The following is a 17,473-nucleotide window of genomic DNA, read 5'->3' on the forward strand; positions in this document are numbered from 1 at the left end:
AAATTCTGATATATTAAAGATAGAATTTTAATATGTCAAAGTCAGGTTTTAGCATAACAGCTTAATAAAAAACAAAAACGTAAGTGAAAATCTGGTCGGTTCCTATTTCAGAAGAACGACAGTGAGAAATTCAGAGTACTTTAATCACATGGGTAGATTTGTCTTTTACCATTTTCTTAAAATCTAAATCTCAAACGCTTATCATTTTTACCTTTGGTAGGGCAAAGCTCCTCCTCAGGGCCTCAGCTAGTTAGTGGACCTCAAGGCATTCCCTCTGGTTTCAGCAGACCTTTGGCAGCTAACGGTAGGAAGAGATGTTTAATGACACCACGCTCCGTTTCAGTGTCACATCTTTGATGGTCCCCATTCGTTTAAAAAGGGCAGTTAGTAAAAAAAGAAATCGTCTCACACCAAGGCTGACATAATCTCTTTAATACTGAGTGATACTTTTCTCTTAAAATAGTCCTTTCTGAGGTAGACCATTACAGTTCAAGAACATTATCATTAGACATCAAAAAAGTGACATGAAATAAATACTTTCATGTACAATGTCACAAAATGAGGTAGAAATGGTTACAAAGAATGTACAAGTAACAAGAACAGAGTTACTTAAAAACAGCAATTAAGTACCGCTTTTGTTGGACAGACATTTTCCACCAGTTTAATATATATGTGTCGTGAAATGCATGACAGATGAGGTGATGTATGTCATATGGAGGTGCATGTAATGTAATATAATATTTAAAAGCATTTACAGAGTTTCAGAATTTTACACGGCCTGATAGGATCCCATGCGGGATCATTATGCTGTTTCGCAGTCTAGCCAAGGAACCCTACAGGCAACATGTCAAATACCTGGATCCCGGAAGCTGCAATGAGATCCATCAAAATGAGCAAGTCACATTTTGTGATGAATGGCTTTTTCTCAGGTGACGTGTGCTAAGCAGTAGTTCCCCTAGAACATCTCGAGCTGCTTTTAAATTTAACGATCATTAATATATTTAAGCCTGTATGAATGGTTACTAATGGCATCCCATCCTGCCTTTGTGCTCCGTGATTCACGGTTCAGGATCCAGGGTTGCTGCCAACCTGCACTGGATAAGCATTTGAAAGCTGAATGGATGGATGGTTACAATGGATGTTACAAACATTTGGATTCACTGACTGTTTCAGGTTAACTTCCATTGATAATTTTTAGAAATTCTGTACTTGCTGTAAAAATAGTATGTGGAACCTAACAGTAACAACCGCTTGCATAATGAGTTTTTTTTTTCTTCAAAAAGCGCATTTTGGGTACAAAGAATGGAGCTGTTTCTTCATGTCCAAACAAACCTCATTCGTTCAGCCATGCTTCTAGAACAACTGTGTAGGTACTTGTTTCTCTGTCTGTATTTCCTGTCTTCCCCCAAGCAGGGATCAATACATGCAGCAGGGTCGTTCCGATTGACCTGGCTGTATGGCATGACTGAAGCCACCAGCTGGACTCCAGCGGCTGAATGGTAATATAAGGTTACTGGACATCAATCAGAGTAGCCCCATTCCATTAGGCCTGTTGTGGTCAGGGGGGGCTTGGCTCCACTGCACAGCAAGGTGCAAATGTGACTGTGGGAAGCTGGGGGAAGGGGGGCCAGCACCTGTACAGCAACAACAACAACAAAAATAAAATAAGAAATCACCGAAGCGAAACTGCACGAATGATGCCAGGGAGACGGAGATGTGCTGATGCATCATGTGGGACTAAAGCCAGGAAGGAAAAAAAGAAGGAAAATGTTTTCATTACTTTCTATCAGTCCAGAATGAAAACGACAATAAGAGAGTAAAGAAAATGGACAATTTACAGGTATTAGGGGGGTGTTATGTGTCCCAGGTCTATTCTGCAGAAGCGCCTAAGAGTTCAGGTGGTGCTGGATTTGGTTCAGTGCGCTTTTTATTTTGATCACACTGATGCTGTGATGAAGGAGCTTTATATTCAAGTAAAAAAAAACAACTACAACAATAATAAAAGTCTCACTGCAGACCTAACCCCTCACCACGTGCTTTTGTCATTCATACACATGAACAGGCATTCTGCACTTTTCAGTTTGTCCAACAAAAACGGCCCCTTTTTGTCTACTGAACACTTAATGAAGACCATTGTCACCTTAACAAAATCTACAACAAAACAAGAGAGACATGGAAAAAATATATTTATGTGTAATAATAAAAAAAAAATGATTTATGGCATCAAATATCACTTGAAAAAATACCTGAATTACATTCAATGTTAAATCTTGGTAGCAACTTCAAGTGTTCCCTGTGAAGGTGCAAGCAGAGTGTGTGCATGCTGGCTTGTGACACCTCACTTTTCACTGTCCACAGATCACGCTACTAAGACCCTACAGTAACATACATTCTTTCATTCAGAGGTAACAAAATTCTTCCTGAGTATTTGAAACAAAACTACATATATTTTTTAAAAGCAAAAATAAACTAAACAAAAAACATTTACTCAAAAGACAATACAAGTCTTTTTTAAGGTTTTAAGAAGCTTTGTCAGTAAAAAAAAAAAAAAGACTATACTGGTTTGTAAACTGACTGCAGGTTCCCATTAACGAAGTTAACTTAATCTTTGAAGGAGGACAGCAGTGGAAGCACAGCTGGATTGGAAAAACCGTTCATTTTTCAGCAAGCACAGCTTCAATGTAGAGACACTTCCTGATTTTGGGCCACATGTAATTTTAGCAACTGAGTTGGACCAGTCCAGCCAGAGTGATGACATTAGCATCAGTCAGCGAATTACAGTCCTTCAGACCAGTGAACAGGAGGACAGAATTGGGAGACCGTGCTAGAATTCCATAGTGGAAGCAATAACATTATTTATTTTTCTTTTTGGTTTTAAGCGATATGATTCTTATGGCTGGTTACCTTACATTCTATGGCCTTTTTAACAGTAAACCACTGGTTAACCCTAAAGCCCAACACATTGCCGTGTTGCGGCAGCAATAAATACAATCCTGAGAAGAGCGATTCATTCAGACTGTCCTCAGCCCCAAAACCCAGCTCTTCAATAAAGGTTTGTTTTTTGGCTCTTTGGAGAAAAACTTGTATATACATATAATGAAAACCATTTTCCTTATATTAATCAGATAATATTAAATCTTATGCTTCCACCCCAATCCTAATATTTTTCCATCCCCTTATTTTTGGCTGCAAGATAAGTACTTGGTTCAAAGAAAGATCCCCAACGGACATTTCTCTAAGGGAACGATCTGGTGGACTGCAGTCCACTGCGCACTTCAGTGGCTGGGGGTCTTACCCCACTCCACATACAGGTCCAGCTCTTTGGGTGTGGCGTGGGGCCGCACCTTGCAGAAGGCATTCTCAAAGTCCTTGAATGCTGGGGGTGCGAGGGGCGCCGGCAGCCCATGGAGAGGCGGCGGGGGAGAGGCAGAGGAGGCCGCTTGCTGGCAGAGCTGTAGAAGCTCACGGATGGAGAAGCCTTCGGTGCGTTGGAGCAGGGTAGCCAGCTCGCGCTCACTCAGACAGCAGCCCTGGGGGGCCAGGGCCTGCAGCAGCACCTGCCTGCGCACCCCCACATCCGGAAGGGACACGTAGTAGCGCTTGGAGAAGAGGCGGTGCACACTCTCATCCAGGAGGTCAGGCCTGCGAGTGGCACAGACCACCACCACCAGGCCGGTGCTGCCCAGCTGCGTTGTCTCCAGATAGGAGAGCAGCTGCCTGCGCAGCCCGTCATCCGCCAGCGCCTCCGGCTCATGGATGAGCACCACGCAGGGCTGCCGTGCGCCTGCCACCAGGAAGAGCGTGTGCAGGACCTTCTCAGCCTCAGCCTTCCACTTGGAGGAAAGTGCAGCCCCACTTAGCCGGAAGAAGGCACCCCCTAGCTGTGAGGCCAGACAACGGGCCAGTGTGCTTTTGCCTCCGCCTTTCGGGCCGAACAGCAGGATGGTCCGGGGCGGCCGGGTGGCGCTGCCGGGCCGCAGCACGGGCCACAGCAGGTCTTCCTCCAGCGCGGCCTTAGTGTGGGCATGGCCGAGCAGCTCCCCCCAGGGCAGTGCGGGGCTGCTGTCCTGCAGCTCCCCAGTAACCAGCTCTAGCAGCCTGGAGTCTGCTCCTTTCAGCTGCTCCTCTGAGCCCAGCTTCAGGGTTAGCCGGTGCTGCGGAAACCCGGGATCTCCTCCCCCATTCTCACCGTTCATCCCTGCAGTGGGGCTGTACTCCCCGGCCCCGCCATACGGCGGAGACACCAGGGGCTTCAGTCCGCTGAATTTGCCGACCTCGTCTTGCCCCAGGCTTGGCTGCGAGGATGGTTTGCTGGGCTTGTAGGCCTGGGGGTCTGTGCTGGCTGTGCTGAAGCCATTGCCACGACACTCACCCTTGTCACTGACGCTGTAAGGTGAGTTGCCACCTGACTTGTGGTCATATCCGTACTTCCTGTAGCGTGAGCTGTCAGCTTCATCTTCCTCCACTGTCATCTCAAAAGCTTTTCGTTTCAGTGGCCCTGCAGATTCAGAAACCCCCAGGTTATGACTCTGGTAGCCATAGCTGCCCCCCACTACAGTTGGACGTGATGGCAACGGGGTGGGTGCGGCCAGTCCTGAGGGCAGGTAGGATGCAGGTGGGTGAGTATAGCCTGGTGTCATGGCGGACTGGTGAGAGTAGTTGTAGACAGGACCGGGTGGGGTGTAACTGGGCACCAGGGCAGCCGAAGGCTGCAGAGTATGCAGGGATGCTGGGGGAAGTGCTGTGCCAGGCTGGGGGCAGTACCCAGAGGAGAGGTAGGTACCATTGTAGGCAGGGGGACCCCCACAGGAACTGCCACCACTGTAACCTGGCTCTGAGAGGTTACTGTTCACTGCTGAACCACTGCCTGCACCATTCAGGCCTGCAGTGCTCATGGTCTTGGCTCCAGTCAGGCCCTCTGCTCCAGAGTAGGCCTCAGCACTGTGTGTCACACACCATGGCTCAAGTTCGCTCTTCTGCCCACTTAGGTTCCCAAAGGCCCCGGACTCGGGATAGGTTCCCACTGGGGGGCGGTCATAAGGTGAGTCCAGTACACCGGAGTACTTTTCTGCATAGCGCTTCAGGAGGTTGGAGGCAGTCAGTGCGGAGATGTCATCATTGGCCCAAGCGTAGCTGTAGCTGCGACGCCCGTTCGGGTACAGCTCGGACTTGTGGGCCGGGGAGGGAGTGGTGGAGGAGACGTCCAGGTGCTGTTCGGGCCACTGGCTGAGGGGCTGGGCATGCTCTGGGGTCCAGTGCATCTTCAACAAGCCTGCAGAGTAAAAGATGGAGGGCTGAGGACACACAGTAACACTTAGAAGCTGCTCACACTCTGTCACTGCGTCTTAGATCTGTGCAGCAGATTGCTGAAAGACATTGCTGCCTTGGAAAAGGTGCAACGTAGGGCGACCAGAATGATTCCTGGTCTTAGAGGAATGTCTTATGAGGAGAGGTTAGCTGAGCTGAATCTGTTTAGCCTCGAGCAAAGGAGACTAAGGGGGGACATGATCCAGGTGTATAAGATTCTAACAGGTCTGGATGCTGTTCAGCCAAATGGCTACTTCAGTATTAGTTTAAATACTAGAACTCGTGGCGATAGGTGGAAATTAGCGGGAGAACATTTGAGTGAATTTGAGGAAGCACTTCTTTACACAGCATGTAGTTGGAGTATGGAATAGTCTTCCTGCTAGTGTAGCACAAGCTAAAACCCTGGGTTCCTTTAAATCTGAGCTAGATAAGATTTTAAGAACTCTGAGCTATTAGTTAAGTTCTCCCCAAATGAACTTGATGGGCCGATGGGCCTCCTCTTGTTTGAAAATTACTTATGTTCTTATGTTCCCAAGAATCAGTCCCTTTTCCCACTGTTTATGCAGTACTGGGGTGGATAAATCCTGGAGCATCACTGGAAAACTTCAGATCAAAGCATCAGATAAATGAATAAATGTAAATCTAATTCCCCGAACTGCATGTTTTGTACTATGGAAGGAAACTGGAGAAAAAATTGATTTTTTTTTGGGAACTTTCAAAAATTCACATTCTGTGCTCTTTGAGGTAGCAATGAGCTTTTTAATTATTCAGGAAGCGGATTCAACTGCACTCCTTAGAAAACGAAGCCATAAAACTGCGGAAGAGCGGCTATGCTAACTGCTAACACATAGACTAGTTGCTGGGCTGTACAGTGTCACCCCAGCAGGCTTGAGAATAGACGTGGTCCCCTTTGATAGTGAGAGTGTCGCACCATCCCATCGCCCGCCTGTGCACCTCTCCCCAAGGACCTATTGTTGTCATGCTGTGCATGTTTCACTGAAATCCCATCCCTAGCAACACCCCCAGCGCACACACCCTCCACCCCTCCTGGCCCCTCTACAATCTCATTCTCCAAAACCTCAGGGGCCTGCTGGGGTAGAGCGATGGTATAGAGGCTCTGAGGGTGAGGGGGTGGGGTTGGGGAGATGGAAGAGAATAGCATGCCATTCATTTGCAGCTTCTTAAAAAACATTAAGAGATTGGCAACAGCTTTCCTACTTGTCCATCTCCCGAATGGCAGGCCAACAATTATCCCTATGGCAGTACCTTGTTGAAAAAACTTTAACATTTCAAATATGCAGCTATTTGCAATGTATGTAGAAAAGATAAATACTTACTTACATGCATGTAAAATTATAATGGAATAATCAGACTACCACTTTATAGACAGTATGCTTGGTTATTCATACAGTCATCTTCTAGCCGCTTATCCTAGTCAGGGTTGCCGGCTGTTTTCTTAATACAGAGGGCATCTTCAGTTTTGAAAAATGGACATAAATGCCACCATATTAATAGCAGGTACTTTATTGGCAAATGTAAGTTGTTTAACACACTTGCTGTGGTTTGGAGAGAAGATAGATAACCTTGCTATCAGTTCCTAAAATGATACCGAGAACTGCAAACATCTTTTAACAGCAGATGCTTTTTATGGAAACAGGAAGGTTTTGCTGCAGCATGTCCTCAGGAAAAGAAAGGGGCTTCTTTTGCGGAGAATAAAGCAGTTATTCACTTCCTGAGTCACCAGTGTGGGTGTTGCAAGCCCCCACCCCCCCAGCTCTGAAAACAGCCATTTCATAGGGATTTTCTAACTGCTCTTTGCTGAGGCATTAGCTGGACATTCCAGGCATAGCAGGGTATTATTAAACTGTCCCAATTCAGCCTGGGGTGAGTGTAACAGCAGCCACAAAGGCCAGAATGAGGGAAAAGCAGCATCAGTCTTGTAGTTCACTCCCTCTGAGGAGGAACATGGAGGTGCCTGTGTTGTCAGGACTATTTAAACTCGAGCTGAAAGTCCTGTACCATATAAGGCCTTACGCTTCCACCCCTCTCCCGTCTGCTTTGCTCCCCCCCCCCCCCCCCCCCCCGCCTCTCTCCCTCTGTTGACGAATGTCTCACTTCCATGTGTGCCTTTGGATTATGCCTGCTGTTCTTCGATAAGACAGGACCTCCAGATGGCCACTGAATTAGCTCTTCACCCCTTCATATTCAAATCCAGTTCTCCCAGTTCTCAGAGCGTCAACATGTTTGTGGATCTCGGCACCTTCGCGACAAACACGCCGATGTCTTGGGCACGCATTGCATTAGCCTCGCGCCACATTTCCAGTTGGATGAGCCTCGTTTCCAAGGTTGAAATTTGGTACACGGAACCAAACGGAACAGCTGAAGGCTAAAGGGGACACACATGTGACAGAGATGGATGGGTGCCCAGGGGCAGGACATAAAAACTGTGAGTGAGCAGCAGGAGAGCGGCCACTGTGCAAGAGGCAGAAGCAGGCAGTAGGGGAGTCAGCCCTGCGATGCTGGAGGCTGCAATCTAACAAAACCTACCACCGCTGCTCCCTCAAGCATGACATACTTTAATTGTGGGGCTATTTTCAGGGGCTGGCTTGACCGAGGACCAATGGAAGCCAGTCTACGGGTGGAAATGGACCTTTTTTTTTTTTTGCTTTCCTCACAAAGACAGGAACACAATGCATTGTTTGTACAAATGTATTCAAATTCATAAACAAGCCTCTTTTTTAAAATTCAAAGACTGGGAATGTCAGTAATGTACAAATACAGTTTTCTTATTAATGTGTCCAGAAAAGGATATGACTCAGTAGGAACATTTATTCCAACGCCTAAATTGTTTCCATGGGCTGTTTTACCATGTTCTCCCTCAAAATACCAACTCAAATCATTTGTTGAAATAATGTGTATTATAGGTCTGTTATCAACATATTACACTTGTAAATTATTTTTACACTGCCGATTTATTTTTAAAACTCATTAAAAATACGAATTTCATGTCCAAAGCTTGACCAAAGTCGAAACTCCCTCATCTTTTCCCAGCAGAACACCCTTACATGCTAGGCAAAAAAATCCCCATTTATTTAGAAGATATAAAACACACTATTAGAAATGATAGCAATTGTAAAGCTGTACAGACTGGAGAACATGGATCTGTTGTGTTTTATTCCTTGAACTCCCTTTTCGCTCCATGACGGAGAACGTGAGATCTCTGAGCAGTTTACTGGGAGTTGGGCTGGGTTATGGAGAGTGGGCCGTGCCTGCATGCGTGCTGTCCCAGGCCAGCAGAGAGACAGATGTTCTTTGCTGAGGAGCTGTCTCCATGAGTGGCCGTGAGAAATGGTCGTCCAGCAGCCGTCCCCTCACTCCCATTGTCCCTAGCAATCCTGAGACAAAGCCGAAGGGATCCTATTGTTGGAAGGCTCCCTAATTATGGAAATCTTGTTAATCTATTCAGCAGCATTCCTCTGAGAGCTTTCACCCTGGCCTGAGACTATGGAAGGATTTGCCCATGTTGCGTGTTTGTGTTACACATTGGCTGCATGATCAGGAACCTTCCGTGTCCCTGAGGGAAAGTAATAAGCCGTTTAATGTACGTATGCGTGCGGATCATCTACAAATAGCTGTACTGATCTGCTGCTAACTAAGGAGAGGGCATTACAAAGAAAGGCCCCACAAAAGGCTGAAACAAAGCGATGCTGGCACACTGCATAACCGGCAGGAGCTCGGAAGACTTGCATGCTGGTAGCGATCAGCTGGATCAATAGAAAGTTATCATTGGTTCAGTCTCTCGATTCCTAATTGATTTGGTTACTGTGTGTCTGAATGCAGTCAAAGCCGTCAGTGTAAAGGCTCATCTGTGCTATTTCACAACACGGGCAAGGGCAAGATTGAGGCCCAGAATAAAGACCTATACATTTATGGCTGGGCAGATGGGGGCTCCTGAAATTGGAGACCTGCAGGAAGTGAACAGGGGGGGACTACCCAGTTTTCCTGCTCCCCAAGGGTTCCCAATCTCCCCGCACCTTTGTTTTCCTTCTTGGAGGAGCAGAAGTCTGCGAGGATGCAGGATGCCTTCTGGAAGAGGCAGCTATTAAAGAAGGGAGATTGTCTGGAGGCTGCTTATAAAGAACAACTGGATCAATCCAATCAGGAGATGGGCTCTTTGAAGTAAACGTGTTCGGTGAAGGCAATCACACCCCTCAGTGGCTGCTCCCATGACCTCACATCCAGTGTTAAAACACAGCACCCTATAAAAGTGCTTTGTTTAGTTGGACTGTTCCTAATTATGCAATTGGCTGGATAAGTCTGTTTGGCTGCTTTTTCTGTGTAAATTTCTCCCCTAGTGCCTCTGAAGCAACGAAATGTTGAACACTATTGTATTGTTACCAAATACGTTTAAAATGTCACTGGTGCCATGCTGAGTTCTTGCTATCTCAGTTTTGTGCAGCTCCACATAGTGTTAGCAATTTGAGGAGCACAGAACGACAATGCCCTTTGGCCATAATGCAGTGTTTCCCAACCCGGTCCTCAGGGACCAACAGACAGTCCACGTTTTTTCTCTACCAGGAGCTGAGAGGGAGCAAAGATGTGGACTGTCTGTAGGTCCCTGAGGACCGGGTTGGGAAACCTGCCATAACGTACCAGGAAGATGTCTGCTGAGAAGATAATCTCAAGAAGGTGGTGTTCCTATAAATCTACTGTTGAATGGATAGTTTTAATTTGAAAAGTTGTCATCGCCTTTGTTGTTCCAGCTAATTTTTTTTTCAGTGCCTGTCAGCAGTAGGGCCAGTGAGGTAATTAAGGTCCCATTACGTGGATGAAGTCAGGCTAGGGGGGTGAGGCAGGGTGGGCAAACAGGATTGAAGGGCTGCAGAAGATTGGTTTGGAATGAAAATGCCACAGTGGATTACGTCAACCCTCCATCACTTTTACTGAGATTCCTATAACCGTGCCTTTTAAATGCCTGCAAGACACACAGTAAACAAGATGGTGGTTCAGGTTGGGTGCTGTCATTTTTAATAAACAGCAAACAATCTGCAGATTTTCACTGATACTGCTGTGGGAGCTTTGTAGTGAATCAAGGTGACAATGACTTAACTGACATTTATCTCCCAAATCAGAATTTCTGTGCTCGCCTCTCTCACACTGTCAGCTGTTACAAAAAGACACTTAAAATAAGAATTAATAAGTCCTAGCAGCACTGAGGCAGACTGATCAGAATTCGGACTAGAAGCCCAAAAGCTTCATTTGTGCTCTAATTAATCACCGCCATAGCAGCCGGATAACCTGCCTGTTATTCAGATTATCGGCTGATTTGTATTCATTAAGCAAACATGGGATCAATTTGCAACAGAAAGAAGAACATAAACAGGACTTGTTGTGTTAAAGCAACAGTTCAAAACATTTAACTCAGTGGAGTGGCTTTGCTTTGAGAACATTACTTGGCTACGTCTAATTCATAATGTTTCACTTTCTGACATGAAAAAAGTAAATAGACAATATATGTGGTCACTTTGTTAGGTAGAACTGGGCAGGATCTGTTTTTGCCTCCAAAACCACTTCATGGGTAAATGAGCATTCAGAGAAGGCATCTTAAACAGCACTGATGTTTTTAACTTGTAATCTTCCTGTACACTTTAATGGCTCTGTTCACTCTCTTGTGACTACTCTCCTAACAAGATGTTCGTGGCCACAGAAAGGGAGAGCTGTAGTCGACGTCGTGTGTGAGGATCTCAGAAATGTGGCGGTTTCTGAGGTTCTGGTACCACCACATTGAAAGTGGCTTAGACCTGGCCTCAGCCATCCTAACCCTTTCCCAGACAGTAAGGGAACCTCTTGGCCCTATTGCTGCTCTGCAGTTATTTAATTACAGCTACATGATTTGAGGAGCAGAGCATCTTCTGTGTCATTACAGGTATACAGTCAGACACGTGACGTTACCGATGACACATTTCTGGAGAATGTTTCACAGGCCTGATGCAGCCATCTGAAGTGTTTACTATTATGGAAGAGTGGTTTCAGCAGCAAGTGAGATATATCTGTTATCTGCAGAAATGTTCAGTTGACAACAGCATCACAGAAGCACAGCTTGTCACAGGACAGGGCATCAGCTGATCTTGCTGCCAACCTCTATGTTTGCAGAAGAAACCTAAAGCTATCCTGTATGGATCTGTATTTGACTGCTCTTCAGCCATCTCTCATCAAAGTGTACTCAGTAACAGTGTTAGCGGTACCATTCTTATCGGTAGCTGCTTCCCCAGGATGCTCGCATGGACAGCAGGCCCTTCACATTGCATTGAAAATGGCTCTATCATTATTCTAACTTTGTTTTTCTATTACGGTTAAAAAAAAACTTGCAATTTAAGCTATTTATATGGTTCAGCAGCTGAAAGGTCATCTGCACCAACAGCATTTGTCTTGCACGTCCACGTCCTTCATTACCGTGGCCCTTGGCCCTTTAATGCTCCCCCTTTTCTCACCAGCATTAGTTAATACAAGAAACAAAACTGCAGAGGTATCATTACATCTGCTGACAGCTGAGTGCAGTTTGAGTTCCTCTCTTTGGAAAGAAGTCCATCTCTGGGAGAATTAGACAGAAGTAGAGGTGGGTTTAAATCTCCATGTAATACAGGAACAATTATGTTTTGTTTTAAAAAGATTGAGAATGAAGCCTCTGACCTTAATTCAGCATTTATATTTTGTTGGAAAGCACCACGTATCACATGTCTCTTCAGGCTTGTGATTAGGAAAACAAGCTCCCTCCCCCCTCCACGTCCTCATTCATGTGGCTACACAAATGGCGCCCCCCCCCCACTAAAAAAGAAGTAGGGTCTCCATTTCTGTGGCTGAGACTGGGTTTAGGTCTTTGTATCCTCTAATATATCAAGGAGCAGCTGTCCTGAGGCTCTGTGGTGACCAATCACTCCCCCGTCCATCTGTCCTCTTCTCGCTCAATCTCTCCATCCCTCCGTCTTCGCCTTTACCATCCCACAGGGCACTTTATGCTGCAGGCCTGGTTTGTGCACGTCCTCCTGTCCGCTTCATGAATATCATGGTGTTTCAGTCGCAACCCTTGAGCGGCACTCAGTGCAGTTTGCTTGTGGTTTCTAGTGATTTCCAAATGCACACAATAAGTTGCCTCCTGTTTCCACAAAATCCAGCCTTTCCACAGTTGCTGTTGACTGACGCCAGTGACCTTGCTGATGAAGGCCTGCCGCTCTCACTTATCTGAACCCTTTTTTTTAATAACACTGAGCAGAGCAGCAGTATCAGAGCAGTGAATCGCTGAGGCCTGCCTCAAAATATCTCAAGATCCCACCAACAGCACTGCCCACCCTCTTGGTCCAGAATGCTAATTAAACTTCATTGACACCCTCCTAGTAATGACTTCTGCTCCCATTGACAGAAGCACTTCAGCCTGAGCTTGTATTTATTCCACTGTCTGCCAAACCACTTTGGGGCAGCACTCATACCGGCCCGGTCGTTAGAATGGCTGCACTGCAGTCATCCAATCTTTGTCCCATCATTTGCTATCTTGCTCCCCTGCCCAAACCCTTAATGGCTTAATTGAAACAATCACACAGTCTTTGGATCCAAGATGAACCACAGGCTTTTGGGTTCACAAGTGAATGTGATCATTTAGTGGAGATCTATAAAGCCTCCAGGACTGCGGCTACTCCAAGACCACTATTGGATCAGTTTGAATGACAGCCGCCTTGCACTAATGGTGCCCTTAAGCAACAAGAGTTAGGGCAGCATGGTGTTACTGGCCTGGGACTGATTTAGGAGCCTGTGAGAGTAAAGAGCACGGACTTCTTACCTAAAGTCCCTCCAGGACTATCCATGGCACCTGGAATTTTACTGGAATTTTGCTCCCGTCCGAATCTACTCTGGCATTTCCACAGTTTGTGTTCCCTGAACTGCAACTGGACTCTAGGGTACAGTCACTACTGTGCAAGAATGTGCTAATTCACCAGAGCGCATGTGTGCGTGGTTCAAGCTAATACTCCAACTGCGTGTGTATGTGTGTGTGTGTGTGTGTCTGTGTGTGTGTGTGCGTGTGTAGGAAGTTCTGGTCACTGCAGAAAGAATTCCAGCAAGGAGGTGAGAGCCTTTCCTAAAGAAGAATCTTACAGATGTGTGGGAGGCAAACCCACAGGCAAGAAGAATAAAGTCCATGGAAAAGAGCAAGTACACTCAATGAAGCATTTTCCAACAGTCAGATGTGATTGTGGCAGACTTTCTTATCTCAGTGAGAGGGGAGACCGGTGAGAAATGCAGATTTTGCCCCGCAGATGGCAGAGTAATCAAAAACAATGTTATACCCCCTAGTCACAGTAGTTCAGTAAGCCTGATAATCCCGCTATCATGCAGATAAACAAATGTATTCAAGACATATATACAATGAAAGTGCTAAAATGTTTAGAGACTTATGTCTATACTCATCAGAGTACAGCTCTCAGCTCTTCCCTGTGTGCATAGCATGGACTTCCCCTGACACGACTATCCTGAAATAATAATCTGCACATACTGAGAAACCTGCATAATGTCCATGGAAAAGGAGCAAGAGGCAAAGTCAGTGCAGCCATGCAGCGCTGCTTAATGACACGAGGCGAAGCAGGGAGCACTCATCCTCTCCCCCAGCAGCTACTGCCAGAACATGGTGCAAATGGCCCACAAGCAGCTCCATCAGAACATAAATATATTTCAATGCAGAATAACAAACAAGGACTTATTTGCATAGTTATATTTTGTAATCATCCTGTTTTTTATGTCTACATTTGCAGGTTTAAATGTAACATTAAGACAAAATGCAAGCTACGGTTCCATTTACATCCATTTTAATGGATCATCCCTTTCAGCTGGACTTATAATGGGCTATAGTGGAACATAGCTAAATTTATCTGCTAATTACATAACGCTACCACAACTGCGCAAAACAAACACGATGTGTGACATCACACTGCCCCCCTAGGTCTACAGAGCGTAAATGACATTGACTGTTTTCAGCTCGCGCCCAAACAGCTTCCTTTGGAGGTGTCAGAGGCTCTTGGGGAACAGACAGACAGTGCTGCCCCATGCTGTCTGTTCAAACAATGCAGTTTCTACAGACGCTCAGGGCCAGAGAACCGGGCTCCTACTGGCCTTGGCAGGGGGCTGGAGACTCGGCATGTCAGCTATCAATTCGGCGCCGAAAGGGCGGGAGAAGGAGGGAGAGGATCCCAGAGCACTCAGGTCGCCAAGGACTACATGTACTTTGTAGATACTGCAGAGTCTGGCAGCTATGAAAGCAGTTGGCTCCGGCTGGGTGGAAACACACACGCTGTCCGAGCGTCCTGCTGTCGGGCAGGTTTAGCCTGCTCAGTGCACCAGAACCAGCAGCGCGAGTTACATAACCGATGGAGTCAGGATGCTCTCTTTGCAGCACAGAGCGCTCAATCGAGACCTTTATGTCCTTAAGCAGCACTACAGGGGGGAAAAAGATCACTGACACATAGCGGCCCGCTGATCATTTATAAGCACCCTTATAATTCATAACCAGTCGCTGTTCCTAATGTGATGGTCACTGTTAGTGCCAGAAGTGTACATGTTCTATTTCACCATTTAAGCAGAGAATTTCTGAAACATCTCACTCAAATTAAGCTTCCTGCTATACAGCTCTTAACTGGAATATCCTACTTAATTCATTTCTGGTCCAAAACATTTAAACGATCTTGGTTTAAGGAATCACCACAAGCATTTTTTCTTTGCTGTTTAGCTCTGCAGTGCTGTGTTAGGTGTTTGTAGAGAAGGACTGCTACTTACTATAGGGGACAATAGGACTCAGCATTCTGTGGATCTGGTTTCTGTTAAGACGGCAGTTTTCCGGCAGCGAATCCCAGGTTAGCGTCTGTCCGCCAGGGTTTCATGGCTGACCAGCGCTTGCCCTGAGACTGCACAGCACCCAGCCCTGGAACTGAAGCACAGAGGAGCCACTTAGCCCCCAATATGCCAAATACACCAGAAACACAATTAAAAAAAATGTACTGGCACAACACAGGCCATGTGGTCATGCTTGATTTCAGAAATAAACAGGTAGAGAAGTACAAGAGCCCCCAGTGCCACAGATAGTCAGGCGTGTATAGTTACACAGAGTAACACCCAAAGGGAGAGAAGAGACTAATTAAAGAGCATCAAGCCTGTGTTAACATACAGAAACTGTGTCAATCCAACATGTGAGAGCATTAGTAGGCATGATCCAATCCCTTGTTTGAGCAAATGACGGCACGTAAAGAAGCACGACAAGCTTCAAGATACACATGTGAAAGAAGCAGGAATTCTGGAAACAACAGAACACATTCTGAAGGCTTATAGTTAGTAATATACTTTCTACAATATTCATGTGAAAGATGAACATTTAACACATGAGGCAGTCGCTTCGTTTACATTTTAGTTTGATTCCTCTGTGAATATACTGAGAAATTCCCAAGCATTATTAATAGTATTTTTCAAATAAAATCTTTAAAAAAATGTTTGTAAAAATGTGCGTTCATCACTAGAAGATGCGAGAAACTTTAGCAGTATTAATTACATTCTCATCTCTACAGTGACATAAAGCTCAATCACTGAAGTATAATAACAGAATTGAGCCAGTTAAACATAACATTTAGAGGTGAGAGAAAACAGTGACACTACACATAAAGGCACCATGATTAATCACTGTACTTCAAACACATCAAATTTTGACAGACATGGGCCAACAGAACTAGCCCACAATGTAAATGGTGGATTAGAGGATTAAACCCAATGCTGGCAGCAGCTGTGTAGGGAAACACTGCAAAGAAGCTTGAAAAATGGCAAATTTTCTGCCCGCAGACCACAAGCCATAAAAACAAGAGCAGCATGGGCTTCCGCAAACCCCCTTCACTGTGCCGTGCCTGCACAGCCCGACTGCCTCCCCCCTTCACTGTGCCGTGCCTGCACAGCCCGACTGCCTCCCCCCTTCACTGTGCCGTGCCTGCACAGCCCGACTGCCTCCCCCCTTCACTGTGCCGTGCCTGCACAGCCCGACTGCCTCCCCCCTTCACTGCACGACCACAACTTTGCTCTCTGCCACGGTTTCCCTTGACAGGAGTACCCACGGTGCCGGGAGCGGCCCGGAAACACGGAGGGGGGAAGACGTGAGTCGAGTCCCACAGGTGATCGAGAGAATGCACTCTGCAGGGATGGGATCCAGTCAGCCAGGCTGCCGCAGCGAAAAATCCAAAGAAACATGGTCCCGTCCTGCACTGGCCAAATCAGCCCCAGGAGCAGCTGAGGAGACAGACAGCAGAGATCTTACCTGCTCAGGCCGGCATTTGCAATATCAGATCAGGAAGCAATACGATAATCCCCAGTGCAAGCTGACCGCTCTGTGTGCTGCTTTTTCCACATATGGGACCTTTCTCTCTCACCCTCTCTCTCCTCTCCCCTCTCTCTCTCCCTCTCTCTTTCTCCTAGTGACAACAGAGAAGCACGCAACTCCCCTCCCCCACACCTCCCACCACCCATCCCCCATCTCCCTCTCTTTTTGTTTGAACTATTTAAGCAGAAAGAGAAGGAGCAAGCGAGAGCGAAAAAAGTGACCAATCACATTGCAGAAGAGGACCTGTACCCTCTTGCCTCAAAACAGAACAAGAGGGACTGAGAGTAAGAAAAAAAAACATAAGGAGAGAAATTGCGTTGTGGTGAATAAACTCATTTGAAGTGAAAGCTGGAGACCTGTATAGATGTTGTGTGCATGTTTTTGTCGGCTGTTTCGAGGACTGGCAGGCTGAGGGAGTTTTCTTTTCCTTGCTGGAGTCTTCTGCTCAAGTCTACACTTCACGAAGTTTGCTTCTCCTAAATCTTATCGAGTCTAATCAATTGAAATATTGATGAAATCTGTAAATAGTGCCTAAATGTTGGTCTCCCAACCATTTCTGAAACCAACCAGCCCCTTTAAGATGCACACAAATACAAGCACACCATTCAGTCTCTATGTACACGGGCCTCTGCCTATCACACAATTGTCAAATTACAGTGTCTGAATTGCAGTATTTTGATGACAGCTATCAGTGCTCTTTGCGTGAATTAAAATTTAATCCCCAAATGTCTTCTTTTCTAATAGCAGCCCACAGGGCAGTCAGTGATACTT

At 46.1% G+C, this 17,473-nt stretch overlaps 1 protein-coding gene across 1 annotated transcript; it reads right to left on the bottom strand.

The window, feature by feature from the left end:
* Window positions 1-432: 432 nt before the first annotated feature.
* LOC125723635 (fidgetin-like protein 2) lies at window positions 433-16,756 on the bottom strand. Its single transcript, XM_049000420.1, has 3 exons — window positions 16,640-16,756; window positions 15,124-15,274; window positions 433-5,272 (listed from the first exon to the last, which is right to left on the bottom strand). Exons 2-3 carry the CDS (start codon window positions 15,146-15,148, stop codon window positions 3,276-3,278), a joined length of 2,022 nt encoding a protein of 673 aa, XP_048856377.1. The 5' UTR covers window positions 15,149-15,274; window positions 16,640-16,756; the 3' UTR covers window positions 433-3,275.
* Window positions 16,757-17,473: the final 717 nt, after the last annotated feature.

This window comes from Brienomyrus brachyistius, unplaced genomic scaffold, assembly GCF_023856365.1.
Source record: "Brienomyrus brachyistius isolate T26 unplaced genomic scaffold, BBRACH_0.4 scaffold50, whole genome shotgun sequence".
Taxonomy (NCBI): domain Eukaryota; kingdom Metazoa; phylum Chordata; class Actinopteri; order Osteoglossiformes; family Mormyridae; genus Brienomyrus; species Brienomyrus brachyistius.